This window comes from Alexandromys fortis, unplaced genomic scaffold (assembly GCF_014885135.2).
Source record: "Alexandromys fortis isolate MF-2015 unplaced genomic scaffold, M_Fortis_MF-2015_v1.1 scaffold_1, whole genome shotgun sequence".
In the NCBI taxonomy this organism is placed as follows: domain Eukaryota; kingdom Metazoa; phylum Chordata; class Mammalia; order Rodentia; family Cricetidae; genus Alexandromys; species Alexandromys fortis.
This window is the reverse complement of record NW_026067927.1, coordinates 27,038,170-27,058,768: the sequence shown is the minus strand read 5'-3', so window position 1 is coordinate 27,058,768 and position 20,599 is coordinate 27,038,170. Positions and strand designations below refer to the sequence as shown.

At 46.6% G+C, this 20,599-nt stretch overlaps 1 protein-coding gene across 1 annotated transcript in view; it reads right to left on the bottom strand.

The window, feature by feature from the left end:
- Mylip (myosin regulatory light chain interacting protein) overlaps positions 1 to 18,758 on the bottom strand; it is a 21,786-nt gene extending 3,028 nt beyond the window's left edge. Inside the window, exons 1-6 of the mRNA XM_050144128.1 lie at positions 18,459 to 18,758; positions 17,190 to 17,380; positions 4,908 to 5,093; positions 3,341 to 3,538; positions 2,659 to 2,823; positions 470 to 890 (exon numbers count right to left, since the gene is read on the bottom strand). Of these exons, the coding sequence (XP_050000085.1) occupies positions 470 to 890; positions 2,659 to 2,823; positions 3,341 to 3,538; positions 4,908 to 5,093; positions 17,190 to 17,380; positions 18,459 to 18,545 (1,248 nt within the window). The 5' untranslated portion in view covers positions 18,546 to 18,758. The remainder of the gene's footprint in view (positions 1 to 469; positions 891 to 2,658; positions 2,824 to 3,340; positions 3,539 to 4,907; positions 5,094 to 17,189; positions 17,381 to 18,458) is intronic.
- Positions 18,759 to 20,599: the final 1,841 nt, after the last annotated feature.

Genomic DNA, 20,599 nt, shown 5'->3' with positions numbered 1-20,599 from the left:
CTCTCTCTCTCTCTCTCTCTCTCTCTCTCTCTCTCTCTCTCTCTCTCTCTCTCTCTGCTTCTCTCTCTCTCTCTCTCTCTCTCTGTCTCATACACACACACACGCAAATAAACATAAGTATAGAAAAGGATAAAATATACAAATAGATTAAGTCACTGTTAACAATAACACATGTATTCTTTAACTAGAATTTTAGGCAAATAATACATACATTCCTACTAGGTGGTATCAGAAAACAGAGGCCATGTAAAATGGAAGAGGCAGGCCTGGACTCTAGGTCTTGGTTAAGCTTTAAGATATATTATTTTGTCAGTCTGGGCCTCACTTCCGAAGCCAGGGCGACAAGAGTGCGCTGAGCACATGTCTCTAAAAGGGCACAATACTGCAGTCACCGGACAGAGACCCTTCGGGGTGGAGATGGCCGCTTTCCTCCCCTTCTTGACGGGCAGGGGGCTAAGTGGCCACTTACCTGCAGCTGGGCTGCGCAGCTCTTGCAGCACACAGTGTGGCCACAGGGGCAGAAGGTGGAGTTGATCTCTTCCTCGCAGCACAGCATGCAGAGCATGGCTTCCTTCAGCTTGCGCAGCTTCTCCTGCAGCGCTCTGCTCTGCTGGCAGCTGAGGCCCTCGCAGCTGCCGCAGCTCATGCTGCTGTCGGAGGACTTCAGGGGCGAGTTGGGGGGGCTCTGGTCACTCCGGGAGACAAGGTCCACAACCCCGGCGTTGTACAGAGCCCTCCTGGCGTGGTCGTACACCTCCTTGGATGTTCTTTTGATATCAAAGACATACTTCTTCCCAAGGTTAATGTTTTCGTTGAGGAACAGAGACGCCAAGTGCCCCTTCAAGTCCCGGCTGTACTGCATCATGACGGCGCTGGTGACGGTGTCGCACCTGAAGGTAGCAGCGAACATCCGATTTAATATGGAAAAGCCCAGGAAGCTTCAGAACTCAGACTATCTGGTACTGTTATCAATAGAAACTGTATCAACAGACGGTGCTCTGTCTCCTATCTTGTCATTATTATCCTTCATCTCTCAATCTAGCTTCTATTTATCTGTCTATTAATTATCTACTACCATCCACCCATCATCTTTCTATCTGACATCCATCTATCTCCTTACTTACTTATTTGCTTTTTTAGATAAAGTAGCCCGGGCTGGCCTAAAACTTCTGGCCCTTCTGCTTGCTGGGATTATAGTTGTGTGCCACCATGACTGGCTTAGCAGATATTCAATATTGTTGTTGTTGTTGGTTGTTTTGTTGAGACAGTATCTCACTACAGCAGTAGTGACCAGGATGACCCTTAAGTCACAGAGATCCACCTCTCTCTCTCTGAGAGCTGCCATTAAAGGCAGGTACCACCACACCCAGCTTTTTTCTCCTCCTTGAGACAAGGTCTCACACAACCCAGGCTGGCCTTGAATTATGTTGCCAAGGACCAAGGACGATTTGGAGTGTCGTGATCCTCCTGCCTCCACCTCCTGAGTGCTGTCGGGATTACAGACATGCACTGTGCCCCGTTCATGTGGAGCTTCACGCATGCTAGGTAAGCACTCTATGGACTGAATACATTCCTTACTAAGACAGTTAATACTCCTGTGTGCATGTCTAAGTTCTTTCTATCTTATAAGCTTAGCGTCTCTATGGTTCCACTGTGCTTCTCAGGGTCTCCAAGTCCTTCCGAGGAAGCAGCTGTAAAATGGGGATGAGAGCCAGGCGATGGTGGCGCACGCCTGTAATCCCAGCACTCGGGAGGCAGAGGCAGGTGGATCTCTGTGAGTTCGAGGCCAGCCTGGTCTACATAGCAAGTTCCAGAGAAACCCTGTCTCGAAAAACAAAACAAAAAGAAAAGAAAAGACGAAATATGGAGATGAGATGCCACTGCCATCCAGCAGTTTGTGGAAGCAAAAGGACATTTGTTCTTTGAAGTCTTGGCTCTTACATTAAACATGCCTCCCAATTTTCTGTTCTGCTCCATAGTCTATTTTAACATGACAAAATTTGAAGGCTTCCTATATGAACTTACATTTTTTTCTTTAATTTTTTTCTAAATATGAACCTAATCACAACCCAGCTTGAAAGGCCCCTCTAGAATGCTGTTTAAAAACCTTCACTATGGCCAGGCGTTCCCCCACCTGTGACTAGCTGAATGCCAGCAGGCCTAGCCGTCAGAAGGCCAAGACTGGAGGACTGCAGTTGAGTTCGAGGCCAGCCTGCAGTATACAGTGAATTCCAGGTTGGCTTTGGACACACGGTGAGATTTTGTCATCAAAAACACCAAGTAAAATTAAATTAAACTTAAAAAGTATCTTGAGTCTGTCAGGTGTGAGGGCTCAGGATGGGGACTTTCTCAGCAGGGAAAGACCTGTGCCACACTTGTGGGAAAGGACACAGCGGTGGCAGAACAGGCCCAGGGCGCTGGGGTTATGCTGGTTATGGGGGAAGGAAATAGAGAGGCAGGAGCCTGTGAGGCACAGGCGCACACCATTCTACGGCGACAAGGGCTCTACTGGAATAGCATATAAGGCTCAGAGAAGTTATTCTCTCATTCTGTAAAGCACTCACAGACTCAGGGCTGGAAGAACTCACAGCAACCTGCCTGTCACCCAAACACACTAAAGCTGTGCCCTACACTTAGGAGACACACAGTGGTACATGCCTGTAGAATGCGTGCGTCTCGGTGATGGCCCGGTAGAGCCCACTGGCTGCCCTGGTGCTGATCATTTTAAACAGGAGCACGATGCTGTTCCCAGACTCCTTGGTGACGGTCAGGTAGACGTTCTTTCCTGACTGGGTGGCCATCTGCACCACAGGATAAGCTATCCTGAAAGGCAGGAGGAGAAGAGTGAGCGAGCTCAGAAGGGACAGCGCAGCATAGTGTGGCTATGCCTCTGTGGGCTGCCCCCGACCGGAAGTGAACCAGACACTTGGCCTGGGGCATTCTGTGATGATTCTAACTGGTTACACTGACGCAGGCCAAGCGTGAGGCATGGAGACAAGGGTTGGGGTGCCCTCGGTGTGTGTGTGTGTGCAGAAGCAGACACAGCTATTTGTGGCCTGAGCCACTATGAGAAATAATCAATCTGCCACACTAGTGTACTTTAAGTTAGCATTTAAGAAATAACTAAATCACTAAGGCTTGAATGCAATTAATGAATAAATTAAAAATGAGTCACTTTATTGACGGAGATATCTGGAGAATTTCTGTTCGTTTTCTACTTTCAGGGAAAAGCAACAGATAATATACATGCTTAGGAGCGTGCGTGCATGCGTGCATGCGTGTGTGTGTGTGTGTGTGTGTGTGTGTGTGTGTATGTGTGTGTATTGAAGACTTGGGTTACCTGTTAATCGGACTAAAGTCATCTTTACAGATGGAGATGCCTTCGGGCCCAACCCCAATGAGGAGTTTCTGTCCTTCGCTGTCCCTCACAGCATGCCACTCTATGCCATAATTCTCCATTGCTGACACAATCTGCAGAACCTGGTATTCTGCCGAAGCCTGGCTGATGCCCTCCAGCTCCTTATGCTTGGCAACAATGCTGCGGAACAGGCGAAGGTGCAGAGTTAGACAGGGCAGCTCTCGACTCCAAAAGCTCAGAGTTTTCACTGGCAGGTTAGAGGGAAGTGGTCATTTGTGGATCCCAAAAGCACCAAATGCCATAGTGCTAGCTCCTTTACTGTAGAATACCCCAAGACACTGTTGGAATCGCAACTACGGGGCCAGTGAGATGGCTCAGTGGGTAGAGGTGCTTGCTCAAGGCTTGGATTTGATGTCTAGGACACATGAGATGGAAGGAAAGAAGTCACTCTCACCAGCTTTCTTACACACACACACACACACACACACACACACACACACTTTTTAAAAAAGATCTCAACAAATAGAGAACCCATCATGCAGGAATGACTGGCAAACTGAAAGAATTATGGAAAATCCTCTAACATGCACACAAGACAAATGTGCAGGTTAGATCCCCTCATATATTTATCTACACAGACTTTTCGAGCTTCCTGATAGGCTAGCAGCACAGGGGCCTGATGAGATTATTTGCAACTGAAGAAAACAGAGATCTATATTCTCTGTTGTGGCCAGGCTGTCTCTCCTGTGCTCCTTGAAGATCTGACCTCCCCGTGTGGCCTTCCCTAGAGTATGGTCTGCATTAATGGCTGGTTTCTAATGAACAGAAAATGGTGGAAGACCTGGCATGAAACTCACTTCTGAGACGGAGTCATGAAGGTCTGACTTCTTTCCTGGCTCCTCTCTCTTACTCTTGGCTCATTCACATCAGGTGAGCCAGTTACCACACCATGCAAGGGCCCTGAGGTCAGGTGGCAAGAGAAGGAGGCTGGCCAAGAAGCTCCAAGAGTCACCTGGACCAGGAAGTCTCCCTCAGCTAGGCTTTTAGAGGAGACTGACCTCTGGGGCTTGGTTTGTCCTCAGGCCACAGCTGTTTCCCTGCCCACACATTCTCAGATAATGTCTGTTGTTTTAACCTGAGCTGGGGTTAGCTTGTTGAGTACACAAAAACAGGTAACTGAGCCGCCTAAATTAGGCCTCTTAGGCTGTAATTCTTGCTGGGATGAAGCAAACCCCAACAAACACGTTAGATTTTTTACTGTAGGAGATTTGCATATTTAAAAGGTCAGGCACTTTCGAGATCCTTGTTATTTATGGAATTTCATATAAGGGCATTTATCTGTGTGGGCTGTTTTGCGTTGGTAAGTTTCTCAAATAAAAGGCACATGAGTCTTCTGAAAATAAGTGGTTAAACCAGGCAGCAACCTGCGCTCTATCTCACAAATCCCCTGATAACACCAGCAGGCCAGTTTCCTGATGCTTATCAAGTCGGTGGCTGTGAACACTCAGGCTAGCCGGAGCACGCGGCTGGCCTCAGACGGTGGCCTCACCTGTTCAAGGTGGCACTGGAGAGCTCCTTCTCACACAGGTCCTCGTAGTTGTACTTGGCAGTGTTCTGATTGTAGTCTCCGAATTTGGTCTGGGCCAGGAGGGCGCTAAGCTCCACTGCCTGCTCTGGGGAACACTGGAGGTGACCTGCCAGGAGGGATTCTCTAATGTGCAAGAAGAAGATATGCCTGCAAAAGGAGGAGAGAATGACTGAGCCTTGCTTGGGCTAACAGTATCTTAGCCAGCCTTCTGGACTGGGGTGTGGCACAGGGAGAGAATGCTGGGGTTTTATACCCAGTGCTGGTGTGGGGCGGGGGGGGGGGGGGGGGGGGGGGGGGGGGGGGGGGGGGGGGGGGGGGGGGGGGGGGGGGGGGGGGGGGGGGGGGGGGGGGGGGGATATGAGGGGACCACAAGCTCAACTAGCTTTACAATTTCACAACCAAACAACCAAATACTTTCTTTTTTTAAGCAAAGAGAGCAGGTATAGCGGGATGGCTCGGCAGCTTAGGGAGCTCGCAGCCAGGGCTAAGGACCTGGGTTCTATCCCTGGGGCCCACACAGTGGAAGGAGACTCCCTGTGGATTGTCTTCTGACTTATACATGTGCAGCATTGCATGCTCCCTTCTTCAAATCAGGACACAAAATCTCATAAAAAATTTAAGTAATAGAAACAGAACAAGTTAGCATTATAATGGTTTAAAGGAAACATTAAGAGTCAATGTTCCTGTTTGTTTGGTTTGGTTTTTTGAGACGGGGAATGGAATAGCTCAGGCTGGCCTCAAGCTCGCTGTGTAGCTCAGGCTGGCCTCAAGCTCGCTGTGTAGCTCAGCCTGGCCTCATTCACTCTGGATCCTCTTGCCTCTGCAGATTATACACATACACAACTACTGTACTCAGCTAGGAAACCCATCTTGCAATAGATTCTAATCTTCAGGGACAGTAAAAAAGAATGTCCCCTGATTCCTCAGAATCCTACTCCAAAGCCCACCTAGCAGAGCCTTCACCAGCCAGATGCTCTTCGGCGTGTTGAAGACTAGGGACAGAGGACAACCTCAGGTGTCGCCCTCAGATCCCACCCACCTCCTTTGGCAGGGTCTCTTGCTGGCCTAGTTAGAACCCGTTAGGCTAGTCTAGCTGGCAAGGGTATGGTTGGCATTGGTTTTATGGGCTGCAGGGATTGAACTCAGGTCCCCGAGCTTGCCAGACCAGCCGTTCTCGCTGAGCCTTCTCTCCAGCCCCTGCCTCAGAGCTCTCCCGACCATCTGGGCCTCCTTGGTCCCACTCACAGCCTAGAAGTGGCCAGAGTTTTGGTGACCTCAGGGTCCCTCTCCCCTCCAGACTCTGCCAGCCCACCATCCAAGCTGCTTCCAGTGTACACCCCATCTTTCTACTCAAAATCCTTCACAGGGATGCCTGATGGTGGCCGAAACCCAGACCGACTGGGTTCCAGTCACACCTCCTATCTCTGTGGTCTGGATAGGGACCTATCCCTCCGCTTGGAAGATCCAGCTTTATGGCAATGGCTCCTCTCCTGTCCTCTAACTTGGTCACCTTTTAGTCTGCCTTCCGTACAGACCACCTATTTCTGAATCACATTATGTAACAACTTGGAGTTTCTTTATCTAACTGCACCTGCGCTGGCTTAATTGCCTCTGACACCAGAGAGCTCCAGAAATGCACGTAAAGCGCCACGTGCCTGTGTTTATGTTCTGTTCTAATCTCAATTTTGCTCTGTTTGAGCCTACCTTAAGCAATGCAACATTAAATTCTACTTTTACTACAAGGTGTGCATGCCACAGAAATTCCTGGGAAAACTCATTGTTTCCATTGTCCAAAGTCCCGAAGAGGTTCTCTGAGTCACCACAGAGGATAGGCTATAGAATTTGTCGCTGGTGAATGTGAAGTTCTAACTTTCTTTGTTGACTTGTGGCAGCCCCGCTGCGTGTGCTGAAAAGGTACAGTAAGGACCTAGCCATGGGTGAGGCCCTGAACCCTGCGTGAGCTGGCTCCTTGCTTTCCCAGGCCTCGACACAAGCTTCCAACCTGAGTTTGCCACTCAAGGGACCAGGATGAGAAAGGTAAGACAAGGACTTAGGACAAAAGAGGTGACAGACGCAAGGGACTGCACTGAGAACCTCAAACCACCAGGCTGACAGAAGTAATTCCTCTTTCTTAACTAAGAGACAGTCAATTCAGTCTTTGCATATTCGGTAGTGATAACCGTTGAAAGTAATGAGACCCCCTTCAATTCAGTTCCTTCCATACTTTGTACAATGCAGAGTGGCGTTCAAGGAGAACAGACACGGCTTTGACTAACCCAGACATCTGGTAGTCTTTAAGGCATTGCTTCCAAACTGCTAAACTGGGAAAGGGGCCCTGCTGGGGCTAAGGAACTGCCAGAGGAAAAACAACTGCTTCTAAAATAGCTGTGTGGCTAGCTGATGTGGTAGCCCACACCTTCAGTCCCAGCCCTCTCGAAGCAGAAGCAGGCAGATTTATGTGAATTTAGGCCAGCCTGGTCTACACAGTGACCCTGTCTCAAAAGCGGAAAAAATAATAAGTAAAAATCAGAAGATGATATCAGAGGAGTAGGCCTAAATTCTCACAAAACCCTGTTGCTGCTCACAGGGAAAATGGAATCCTGATGTACCTCTGCTATTCAACCGGAGGGTATGTTTTCAGGAGCCTACAGTCTGAATCTGATCTATACATACACTCAAGAAGAAACCATGTGCCAAAAGATTTTAAGATTAGCACCACAAACTCAGCCCTCGTGATTTAATTACTGTGGATGTAAAGGTCTCTTTTGACTTATTTTCCTAGCATAAAGTTTGAAACTGCTTCCTGCTTTATTAAACAGTACGGAGAGCTGCCAAAGACGACTTTTCAAATTTATTCAATTTCTTTTTCCAAATTCTCTACGCCTACTTCTGGAGGGACAGCTGCCAGAAGCAGAGCGAAGAAACGGCAACCCAACGTAAACAGGTGGCCAGGAGCCTAGAGCAATGCCCATCCTTCCCGAGGAGTGGAAGGGAACTGGAACAAAAGGCCTGGGGGATGGGGCACGCTGGTGTGTTCTCTAGCCAGTGGAGCCTGAACTGTGCTCAGGGCACAGCGGGCTCAAGCGCTCCCCCTTAGTGTCTCGCAGACCTTTTCCTGCATGTCGCAGTTTTCATGGCTTTAGGGGCACCTCTCATCTCAAGTCAATACGGATCAGCCATGCACCGCCTCTGTGCCCCACCCCACACTGGGGTTATGAAATGGGCATGTGTGATAGTTGTTTAGTTGTTGTTTTTTTTTTTTTTTTTTTTTTTTTTTTTTTTTTTAGATGGAACACATTGTCTTTGGAGGAAAAGAGCATATCTCATCAAAATAACTCCAGCCACAGATTGGCTTCTGGGTGACAAGGGTCCAGGCATCAGTGTAAGGGAGCAGGGGTGGCCAGTGCCACCAGGTCTGATGAGCTATCACAAGACTTATCAGTGCCCTCTCCCCAAGAGGGTGGCAGTGCCCAGAAATGTGTTTCCAAATGGGAATTCAGTGAGGGCTCAGGATCTGAGTGATCTGAGTGAGGATGAATTCTTCCCACCTGCTCACCGTAACTATCTGCCACATCACTATTACTTCATTTCTCTTTTTAATGAAAGGGGTCAAAGGTTACAAATTAGTAGCAAAACAAGCAGAGGTAGTCAAAGACGTCAGGCCTGCAGAGAATATTTTTTAAAAGTATGTCTTACAAGTGGATAACTGATCTTGTTCCCTATAGACTACAACATGGTATCACACACAAAAGGCTTTGAAAAATACCTACTATGTCTTAAGCAAATGTCTACACACATCCTGTGGACACAAGCTCATACTACATTTTCTAGGTATTCCTGGGGTTATACTTGGAAATTAATTTTTAAATTTTGTCCAGTTACTGAGAACATGGGTATTTCCAATATATGAGCCACATTGTGGGGCCCAGGGTGCATTATTCTAGCTAAGTCAAGTGTTTGTATCATAGGCACAAACAAATTCACATATGCTATAAAAATAGGGTGAGGGGCCAGAAAGATGCCTCAGTGGCTAACACCACCTATAACTCCAGTTCCAGCAGATCGGATACCATCTTCTAGTCTCCGTGGACAATGGCCCTTATGTGGTGCACAGATACAGACCCGCCCGGAAGCAAAGCAGCCATACACAAAGCAGAAATAAAAATTTCATAACAGGGCAAAACTTGAGATGTCAATTTTAATTTTGAAAAGGAACCAAAATCTTTTAAAAATTGCATTTACTTATTCACTTACTGTGTATGTTTAGGTGAGTGCCACCATACATTTGGGAGGTCAAAGAGCAACTTTAGAAGTCAGTTCTTTCCTTCCACCATGCAAGTCTCAGGGACTGAACTCATATCAGGTTGGTGACAAGCACTTTTATCCACCATGCCATCTTGATGACCATGAAGCACCTACTCTTAATATATTTTTGCTTCAAAATTCTTCACCAATTTCTCTTTTAAAATCCATGCCTTTTCAGGGGCTAAGAAGATGACTCAGCCACCAGAGTTCTTGTTGCTCTTGCAAAGAACCAAGGTTTGGTTCTGTGGGCACCAAGCATGCATGTGGTGCACATACATACACACACACATGCACACACACACACAAATACTCATGCACATAAAATGAAATGTTTAATTTTTTTTAAAAAATAAAAATAAATCCATGCATTTTCACAGAGTTAAGGAATAACAGGAACCATTTATCTTGAGGGTTTATGGATCAGAGGACTCTCTTGTCCTAACACTGATCATCTCACAGAAAAATTCTCTAGTAATCACAACAGAACTTTCCAGAAGCCAATTGGAAGTGTATTGTATGGGTGACTGAGAATGGCCCCAGAGGTTCCTATGTTTGAATGCTTGTAGCCCAGCTGAAGAACTGTTTGGGAAGGATTAGGAGGTGTGGCCTTGCTGGAGGAGGTGTGTCACTTGAGAGTGTGGGCTTTGAGGTTTCACAAGCCTATGCCATCCCCAGTTAGCGCTTGCGCGCTCTCTCTCTCTCTCTCTCTCTCTCTCTCTCTCTCTCTCTCTCTCTCTCTCTCTCTCTCTCTCCTTCTTGCCTGTGGATAAGGATGTAAGGTCTTAGCTACAGCTATAACCCTACGCCTGCCTGCCCACTGTCATGATGACGATGGAATTGTAAGAACTGTGAGATCCTTTCTTTAATAAGTTGCCTTAGTCACAACATCATGTCAAGGCAGCAGAAGACAAGGAAGACAGTTACTGTTGGGTAACACCTCCTAGTATTCTTGCCAGTTACAGCATTTTGAAGAACTTTCGACAACAAATGTAAAATAGCTAAATTCAGCCTCATATTCGAAATGCAAGCAATAAATCCAATCCATCTTTAGAAAAAAAAATGGCTACCTAGTTATTTTCAAAAACCCAGTTGCCAATAACTGAACCATAATTTCCCCTGAAGCGCATGCATGTGAAGTACTGTCTGGACTGCCATTCACCCCAGGCAGACCCCATTACAATCAAACATCCCATCTCTGTCTGTGAGTCACTTAACCGCATAGGGTTATTTTAAACCAAACTCCGACTGCCAAGTTATATTTAAAAACGACCAAATGGAAACAGAAATTGCCATGAGGGTTTTTTGTTTCAAATCTTGTAACAGTCTCATAAAATAAAATCAGTTCAGGATGGAGTATAGGCCTACATGTAAAAACGTTAAAATCATACTGGCCTGAGAACAAACCTAAGAGGACCTTTAGGACTGGGGGGGGGGGGGTAGACAAGGCTTTTCAGAGTATCGTGAACACATTCCAGAAAGAAGGAAAAAAGAATAAATTAGACCTCACCAAAATTGAAAACTCCTACACACCAAAAGGCATGAGGAAAACAGGCAACCCACAGGGGGAACATATATTTATAAAACTCTGATTTCACAATGAATTGGTATCTAGGATACATAAGGAATGTGGACAGCTCAGAAGTAAAGGCAAAGGATCAAAATGGGGGGCTTGGACATCTCACCAAAGGAGATGCAGGAGAAGCCAGCGAGCACATGAAAATCTGACAGACATCGTTAATCATCAGAGAAATGCAAATTAAAACCACAACGCTCTACCGCTATGCATCCACCAGAAGGCTGGCAGGGACGTGGAGACACTGGGTTTCCTTACACGCTTTGTGAGAGCAGGAGTTTGGAACCGTGCATATGCTGTGGGGAAAGGCCTGGCAGTAACTTACACAACGAAACAATCATCCCCTGCCCCGGCTATTGTATTCTTGGGTATTTACTCAAGGAAAATGAAAACACATGTGTCTACAAGAAAACAAAAAGCTTGTATTAGGATGTTCATGGCAGCTTTATTCATAGAAACAGGCGCTCATCAGTAGGACTAGATCAACAAACAGGACGGAGTACTAGCCAGCAGTGGGAAGAAACAAGCAGGCTGGTATTTAGATCAGAGGACTGATGTCGAATGTTCAAGGCCCAGTTCAACCCCCCAGCTGTATAACAAAGCAAGACAAGAAGAAAACGGAACAAATGACTAAAGAAAACCGCGCAGATACAGACAGCAGTAGGAATGGACCTCAACAAGATTCACGATGGATAAAAGGCGGCAGATATTGAGCAGAACCTACTGGATGATTTGCCCTGCGTGAAGCTGAACAGGCAAGGACAACCCATCTAAGATGGAAAACCACAGTAGTGCCAGGGTCGTCAGTGGGCGAAGATGGGCAGTGTGGGCTGAGTGCAGAAAGACAGGGACTTCCTAAGGCGATGAATACTGGCCGAGGTGTTGTTTAAACATGTACCCATCGAATCTCGCTAAGAGATATAAGTAGGATTAAGATGTTTTATCCCATGCAAATTTTAACTAGAAAGAAAAAAAGAACCATCTGCTTAGTGATAAGCACAGTGAAGTCTTTAGAAGGAAGGGTACTTAGGCATGACATGTTGAAAAATGTGTGGATGGTTGGAGGAACTGAGAAATGATTAACTGTATAATAAAGTAGGCACATTAAACTTAATAGTAGGATGAGGGGGTGTCTATGTGGGTGTTCGTGACAAAAATCCTCAACTTTCCTCCATGTTTGAAACTTTTAGGAGGCTGAGAAAATAACCTTAGGGTTCGGGTTCAGAGTGCCGGTGTACTAACAGATCCAGCCATATCAAACCATCAGGCCTACTTCATGGAGGGCTCACAGTCAAAACCTGTCAGGGGCCAATGATTATCATAGAGTTACTACGTTAGGTCCCTACGTGGGCTTAAGGAGATCTTTTTCAAGCCCCAAATGGAAGCACTCTGAACGATGTTCCTCCTTGACTCCTAAAGCAGTTGAGGAAACTCTGAGGACTGCCACAGGGAAAGACCACAGCCTGTGCCAGCAGAATCTTGTGCCTTAAAAGCGCAAAACCCACACTTCTACAGAACGCCTCACCCATGGAAATAGGGCCTGTGCGGGCAAGCTACCAATCTCTGGCCTCTGCACACACATGCATGAGCGTGTGCCTGCACACTCACATACATACACACATCACATACGTTAAACATACTTCCCCACACAAAATGAATACATGAATATCATTTTTAAATGCCCTTTGAATGCTTCATATAAATGTATGTGCTGAAGATGCCCAAAATGAGAGTCCCTTGTCTAAAATTAAACACCACACAGCAATGCAAATAAATACCCCTTAGTTTTGACAAAAAGAAAAACTTTAAGTAGGATTCAGAAATTCAATTTATAATTTCTTTGGAAGTAACATATATGCATCCTTTTAGTTTTTAGTTTGTTTGCTTAACTTTTCTGGGTCCTATTTTATATTTTGGCAAGAAAAAAACAGAGAAGGGAGTGGAGGAGAGAAAGAGGGAGACAGGGGAAAGGCAGAGATGGGAGGGGAGGCTGATTCTGCCATCCCATGTATAGTATAAAGAACATAAATGAACTTTATAATAGATACATGAACCTTCATAATAGACACACTGGCTGCAGTTGCAACATCACGTAGAATGCACTCACCCTTAATCATGAGAGGTAAATTATGGAAGCAACCTTTACCAACACTGACAACGCTAAGACTCTGAACATGACTAACAGACAGACCCTAGCTGGGGTCAGTCTGGCTGGTCCTGAATTGGCTTGAAATGACCACATCATGTTTGCTTTACTTTGTGACTTTGGCTCAGTGAGCTTTTTTTGTTTTGAGATTTCATTTTTTTTATTTTATATAAATGAGTGTTTTGCCTTCATTTATGTATGTACATGTACCACACGCATGTCTGGTGCCCTCAGAGCCAGAAGAGGGAGGTGGATCCCTGGAAATTGGGCTCTATAGATGGCTGTGAGCCACCATGCGGACGCTGGGACTCAAACTGGATCCCTTGCAAACGCAGCCAGTATTCCAGGACACTGAGCTGTCTCCAGGTCCACATTTGTAACGTCCTACTTTATTGATTAACAAGATATTTACACAGTGTGCACTCAATAGAGCCTGGACACGGTACTCGTCAATCTTGACGGCATTTGCGTTTCTTGAGGAACTGACAATGAACAGAAGCTGCTGTAGTGTGAGAAGCACACTAATGCTCTAAAAGAAAGACGGGTGAGATCTTGAGAGAACGCAGCCGCCCAGGCAGTGCTAGAGAAAGCATTCTAGAAAGAAGTGACAATGTCGAGGTTAGGAATCGGGGTGGGATTTAATCCTTGCTGCCCTAACTCGGGAATCTTGAGGAAATGTCATGCTCAACACGACAGCATTTCTCTGAACATTCAGATCAACACTCATGGTGTTTTTGTGCTGGGACTTTTTTCTAGGGGGTGTGTGTGTGTATGTGTGTGTGTGTGTGAGGAATCCAGATACTGGCTAACTGGACTGTTCTAAACGGATACCGCAGAGCTCTGAAAATGTGGCCCAGACCCTGCCAGCAGGGGAAGGTACAACGGTAGAATCACCACTGTGGAAATGAACTGTGCACTTACTTCCCTACCCTCCAGTTTTGAAAGTGCTGGCAAAATTCATTATGAAGAACTGAGAGCCCCGGAAAGGCAGGAGTTTCTTAGATGATTACTATTTCAGATTTATTTCCAGAACACATTAATTTGTTTCCCTTTTCATTTCAATCCACAGCGTGGCAAACATCTGCTAAAAATACCTGTTGTCTCCATCTGTAAACATGCCAGCCAGCTGAACAAGACTCCTTCTATCGAGGCCTCCTATTCAAGAGCAAATAGAATAATCTGGGTAGGGTCACCAAATCTAAAATTAAGTCTAAGACCAGATTCACTGGATCCACCTAAGATAGCATTTGAACCAAGCCTGCATTATTCCTCTCTTCAGAGAAATGGCTTCTTCCTGGATCCCAGGTTTCCACAATGGTACCGAGGCCTTCCTGCCTGCATCCCTCTCAGCAGTCCGTCTGGTCTGATGCTAGGTAGTACATATTAATATCCCGTCCACATTAAACCTGCTCTACTCCAAGCACACTGCTTAGTGATCTGCAGAGGGCAGCTCTGCCCAGCTATTTCCTTTTAATGAAGCGTCCAGAGCCCCTCAGTACACTAAAGGCATCCTCATGGCTTGCCTCAGGAAAGCCATCTCTTACAACTGAGTTCTCAAAGCTGTGTTCCCTCACTACACAAACAGATCTGCAGAAGAATCATGACGTTTAACATAAATATTTTATAACAAATCACAGGACATCAAAAAGTTTGTCAACAGGCTTTTTGTTTGTTTGTTTGTTTTTGCTAATATCACATTGAAGAAAAGTAGTTTGGCTCTTTAGTACCATGATTTAAAAAATGTTAATTGTAGTGGTTAAGAGGACTTGATGCTCTTTCAGAGGACGCAGGTTCGATTCCCAGCACTTACATGGTGGATCACAATCTTGTATAATTCCAGTCTCAGGGGATCCAATGCTCTCGTCTACCTCCTCAAGCACCGAGTGGTGCACAGGCACACATGTAAGCAAAACACGCATACACTTAAAATAAATAAATAATTTTAAAAAAATTAAATTGGACCTAGCACAACTTTTGACCTCCTGACTAAAGGGTACAAATGCAAATTAGGTATTGCTTTATGAAGCTCTTAAAGCAGACTGGTCATCAACGTGAAGCATTTTCTTAAAAGTTTTATATTTCGGATATAAAACTATGCAACATTCACCAACATAATAAAACCACTCAAAGGTTTATACGACACCACCCTCCCTGTGTGCCTGCTTTCTTTACTCCGAACTAAGGCTTTGGGTAGGTCAGGCAAGCACTCAACCGCTGAGCTCTGTTCTCAACTGTCATTTTTTCTTTCATGCTGACATGGTGTTTCACTAAGTTCCCCAGACTAGACTCAAACCCACGCTGTAGCCCATGCACAGCGGACCTCGTCATCTTTGCTTCTCTCTCTCCCAGGCGTCTGGGATTACAGGCCTGATACCAGGCCCAGCTTACACTTACCATTCTATAGGGTTTCTAAAAGGGATGAAAATCAATTGAAATTACCTAACTGAATGAGGAAGGTATATTCTTTGAGTGCCATTTGCTATAAATCCCAAGAGTCAAAGACAACTGAGTCAATAATGAAAAAAAAAAATCAAACAATGTAGACCATTGATTCAAATACTAATTCATAAACGTCTCTTTCTTACATGAATAAAGTAGATTTGATAATAGGTATTGACCCAATTACAGAAGAGCATAGGTCGAGACTATCTATCATCATAAAGCATGAACACATTCTCAGCACAAATTTATTATGCTATTATCCTTCCACGATTTAAAGGAAGTATTTGCTTTTCCAAATTTTGGTTGATTTCAAAAATAAATTTGTATCACTAGAATTGGGGTGCACCTGGAAGTCCCCGAAATCATGGTAGTATCATAATATGATTGCTCGCAAAAAAAAAAAAAAAAAAAAAAAGATACCAGCCAATGAGATGGCTCGGAGTACAATCTCTGGGACCCACATAGTGGAAGGAGAGAACCAATAACTTAAAGTTGGTTCCTAACCTCCACAGGCGTATAGGTGTGCGTGCATGCACAGGCATGCACACACATGTAATATGCACACACACAGATGGAGTAAAAGTTTAAAAAAGATAGAGCCTCTTGTGACTAACAGAGACAGCTCAGCATCTCTAAGCATGCCATCACATGAACATTTGTGAGGTATTTTCAGAAACACTCAGGATTCATTCTGCCGGTTCCCTCCATAAACAAGGCTCTTGACCTTTACGGCGCCTCAGCCAGGCGAAGGGTGCAGTTCAAATTCGAGCGAACGGTATTTTAAAATGTTTCCACCGTTTGCTTGGTAAACACAAAACGCGGGATGGCAAAGCCTCTCTGAGGGTCCTGGTCCCGATTATGAGCTGAAATCTATAGGGCCGCATTTTTCACATGCATGGCACTCTTCCAAACCACGGGAGGATGGAAAACATCAGTGCTGAGATCCAAAGTTTGCTGTGGTTTTCAAAGCAATCATTTTCCTTTTTTCAACATGCCACTGTAAGTCTCTTGCATTTCAGTAATAAATATTAAACATTACTTTCCTATTGGGGTTCATCTTTGAGAAAAGTATTACAGCCAGTCCAGAGGGAAACACTTTTTTTTTTTTTTTTTGGTCATTTGGAGGAGACCACACGCTTCAGTTGTTTACCAAGGCTGGTGCCCCTTATTTTAACAAGGAGGGAAAAAAGTCTAATGCCCAACAATCATGTTTAATATATCTGTAGGCTGGAATTCGGTTACAGTGGCCTTCAAAGAGTCCTTTCATTAAGTTTTCGTGAAACTTAAAAAAATTTTAAAATCTGCGGGAGGCTAGACAGAACATTCCGGCTACACACTGTAACCTGACACTAGGCTGAAGATTGACCAAGTTTAAGTAACCCAAGAGGAACTGTTTCCTGCTTTCGGTTAGAACAGCCGACAATGACCTGTAGTAACACTGCCGAGGCGGGGTTACTAGCGGGCATTAGACATTGCTGTCAGGAAGTCAGTGTGTGTGTGTGTGTGTGTGTGTGTGTGTGTGAGAGTGGTGTGTAGGGTGGGGGGGTTCTTTTTGTTTGTAAGAAGTCAACCCTGCTCTCCCATCAATATTACAGAGACCAGAAAAACTAAAACAAGAGTTGGAAAACCCAGGCCAACTTGCAAAACAAATTTAAGTTTTTCCTGAACTTCCTGTGCAGAAGTCAAACTTGCCCGGGGAGCATCTCTGGGAGGGCACAACAGCCTTCTAGGGAATCAGAAGTGTACTTGACATTGGTTTCTTTCCGCCTCACTTTACCTTGTCTGCTCCTGTAAGATGAGATGGGGTTCCACAAAGAACTTGACTCTCAGTTTGAGCCGGTAAGGTGCCAGCCCGTCCATCTGCTGGGAGATCCGGTTTCTCAGATTCAGCCATAAGCTTTCACCTTTGCTGCCGGTGAACTGCAGTCCAAAATAATCAACTTCTATGATGCCCAACCGCCTGCACACCTAAAAACAAAAACAAAGGCAGCGGGTATAAGCAATGCAAAGTCAAGGGCTCCATCTGAGTGAAGGGCAGCCACCTACTCTGACCTTGTTATAATTCCAGTGGTAGAATGGGAAAATAATTTTTTAAGGAACCAGCGATGCCCAAACCAAAGGAAGCTCGGCCTTGCTTCTAGGGTATGGCCAATTGCACAGGGAAAGGAACCCCAAAAACAGACTTCCCAAAAGGCTGAGAAGGAAGAACCCAGGGGGCTTTTATTTCTTGCTCCAGTCGCTGGAATTCCCTCTGCCAGCACCATCTGCACAGCTGATCTGGCAGCGTACTATCTGGACAGTTTTAACCATCTGGATTCCAAAAACAAAAACACATTGAGGAAGCATGCCACAAGTGTCAGCTAAGCTTCACAAGTGGCTTTCCAATCAGCTCAGGTCTACAGGTCCCGAAGACACAGTGTTTCAAGGGGTTCAATGCGTCTTCCATACCCACCAAGTAAATACTGCTCCGAGCCTTAGTCACGCTAAAGAACGCACGTGTAAAGACTCCAAGCGGGAGACTGCCAGAACCATTCCCCGCAAATTACCCAGGATACTCTGGATCCCCAGCAAGCCCAAGTGTGAGGTGAACTCTCCTTCGGAGAAGCGGCTTGAGACATGGACCCACCTGGTCAGCTAGGGAACCCCGGGGACCGCGACTGTCTGCAGCCACCTCATCTCCCCCCCCCCCCCCACCGGGACGCGGGTGGCGCTGCTGGGCTTTAAAAAGGCCCCCCACGGGCGGCATCACGCACACACCTGCGGCAGGTGTGCCGGGCAACCTTCTTTAGAAAAAAGTGCCATGGTAGGAGACAGGGTTGCAGCGCCCGGCAGTGTCCTGGTTTTCAGGCCCGGGATGCCCCCACAGACAAGTCCTCTACGCCCCCCATCCCCGCCGCCCGCGGGGAGGAGAAGGCTGGAGCCTGGCGTCCGGGACGCGCGCTCCACGGGCCGCTGCTGCAACATCGCCAGGCTCCTGAGGATCATCCCCGAGGCCCCAGGCTTCCCGAGGACAAGTGGGAACCCCCTTTCTAAGCGTCGCCCTCACCTGGTTGAGACAGTCCTCGCCGTTGGCTTTTGCCTCCACCTCCACTTCCATCAGCACTGCGTCCGGCCTCGTCACATAGCACAGCATGGCTGGGGCCGCCGCCACCGCCGCCACGGCCGTTTCTTCTCGGGTGTTCGCCGGGGCTGTCGCCTCACTGCAGTCGCTCTAAGTCAGCACCGGGCTCCGCGAAGAAGGTGAAGCGGTGCGGCCGCCTGCCCTGCACCCCACGCAGCCGCTGCTCGCGTCCCCGCCACCCCCCCTGATCGCCAGTTTCTGGGTGCTCCACGGCCGCGCCGCTCGGACAGCCCGACTGCTTGAGCCGAGAAAGGCACGCGTCTTTTATAGAGGCCCCGCCCCCTCCGGTGCCGGCCTCCACCAATCACGACGCACTTACCCCTCCTCCTCAGTCCCGTCAGCCAATACGCAGCTCCGATAGTCTTCAGCCCCGCCTTCCGGCAACGCCTGTAGAGCTGCGGGTGGTGGGAACCCCTACCCCCATCCCTGCACGCTCACTGCCTCTGCCGCTGGGCGACGCTCCTCCTAGCCCGCTGTCGCCAGCAGCTTCAAGGGACTCCTCTCCGTCCCGGCTCAAGAGGACCCCGATCAAACGCTGCCGCGATGCCACTGTTCTCTAGACTCCCACTCCAATAACCAGATGGTCTGTGAGAGCCAAGAGGGAAGCCGGCAACCTGGAGCCTAAAGTTAAGGTTTTCCGCCAAGGGTTGTAAAACGCACAATTTGAGCAGAAAAGTTTTTGCAATTGACCAATAATAAGCTGGGTAGCTTGATCTGAAAGCACCATCCTTATATTAACGCGTGCCAAGGGTTTTTAATGCATGGGTTCTGCTAAACCGAAACACCTAACAGAGTGTTGGAGCCTGTTACCCATCATATCTAGCATCAAATTCACTCACTATACACCTGATACTTTGTCTTTTCTCTGGGACAGCCAGATGTTAATCCATCTTAAAGTCAGGGGCTCATCTTATTATCTAGCAGGAGGGTTTGGTCTCAGTAGACGAGATTTCTGGTTAAAGGTCATGTCTTCACTACCTGTTTCTCTTAGCCTATACAATTACTTTGTCTGCCTTTTTGATTTCTAACAGTGGTTCTCAGTTTGTGGAGCACAACCAGTTGGGGGGTCACGCAAGCCTTTCACAGGGGTCACCCAAGACCATCAGAAAACACAGATATTTACATTATGATTCGTAACAGTAGCGAAATTGCAGTTCTAAAGTAGCAATGAACATAAGTGGATAGTTGGGGGTCACCACAGCACAAGGTTGAGAACCACTGGTTTATAAGATAAGCCAGGAGATGTGGGTTTCAGTCTCGGATCCTTGGCGAGCTTCAGCTCTCTGAAGCTTGGTATCCTCACAGTAAAGCGGAGACTGGATGTTTGTTGGATCTTCCTTTTGCATCCCTGTGGAGCAATTGAGCCATCCCGGCCAGCCCATATCTGCATCTCTGTCCCAATGGTCATTTGTTTGCTGTGTATTTAAGATAACATCTTGCTATATAGCTCAGGCTGGCGGGGCATCTCACACTTGGGCTGAGTTATATTTACTTTTGAGATGTGGTAAGTATCATAGAAGAAGGGATGAATCTTAACACAGCCTTGGTTTAGACCAATTAGGGACAAACTTATTCTGGCAAAGTGGTACTGCTTGCATCCATTCATCTGTCCATCCATCCATCCATCCATCCATCCATCCCTTCATTCTGCTGGACATTCCCTTCATTACACCCTCAGTCAAGATCTTATCATTTTTAAAGCAAGTAACACCATACAAGGGCAGGTGAAATGTCTCTGTAGGTAAAGGCACCTGCCACCAAGCCTGCTGACCTGAATTTGATTCCATGACACATAGTGGAAGGAGAGAACCAACTCCCACAGGTTGTCCTTTGGCCTTTGCATGTTGCACATATGAATACTAAGTAAGATAACATTGTTTTAAAGGAATCACCAGATAAGACTGAAGGAAAGAAGTGGCTTCAACAAAAACAACGGTAAAAGGCTGGAATTGTAGCTCAACTGATAGAGTGCTTGCCTCACTTGTACAGAGCTTTCTTAGATTTAACCGCTAACACTACAAACTGCAGGAAGGCAACAGTGTGCCACCAGGCCAGCAATCCCAGCA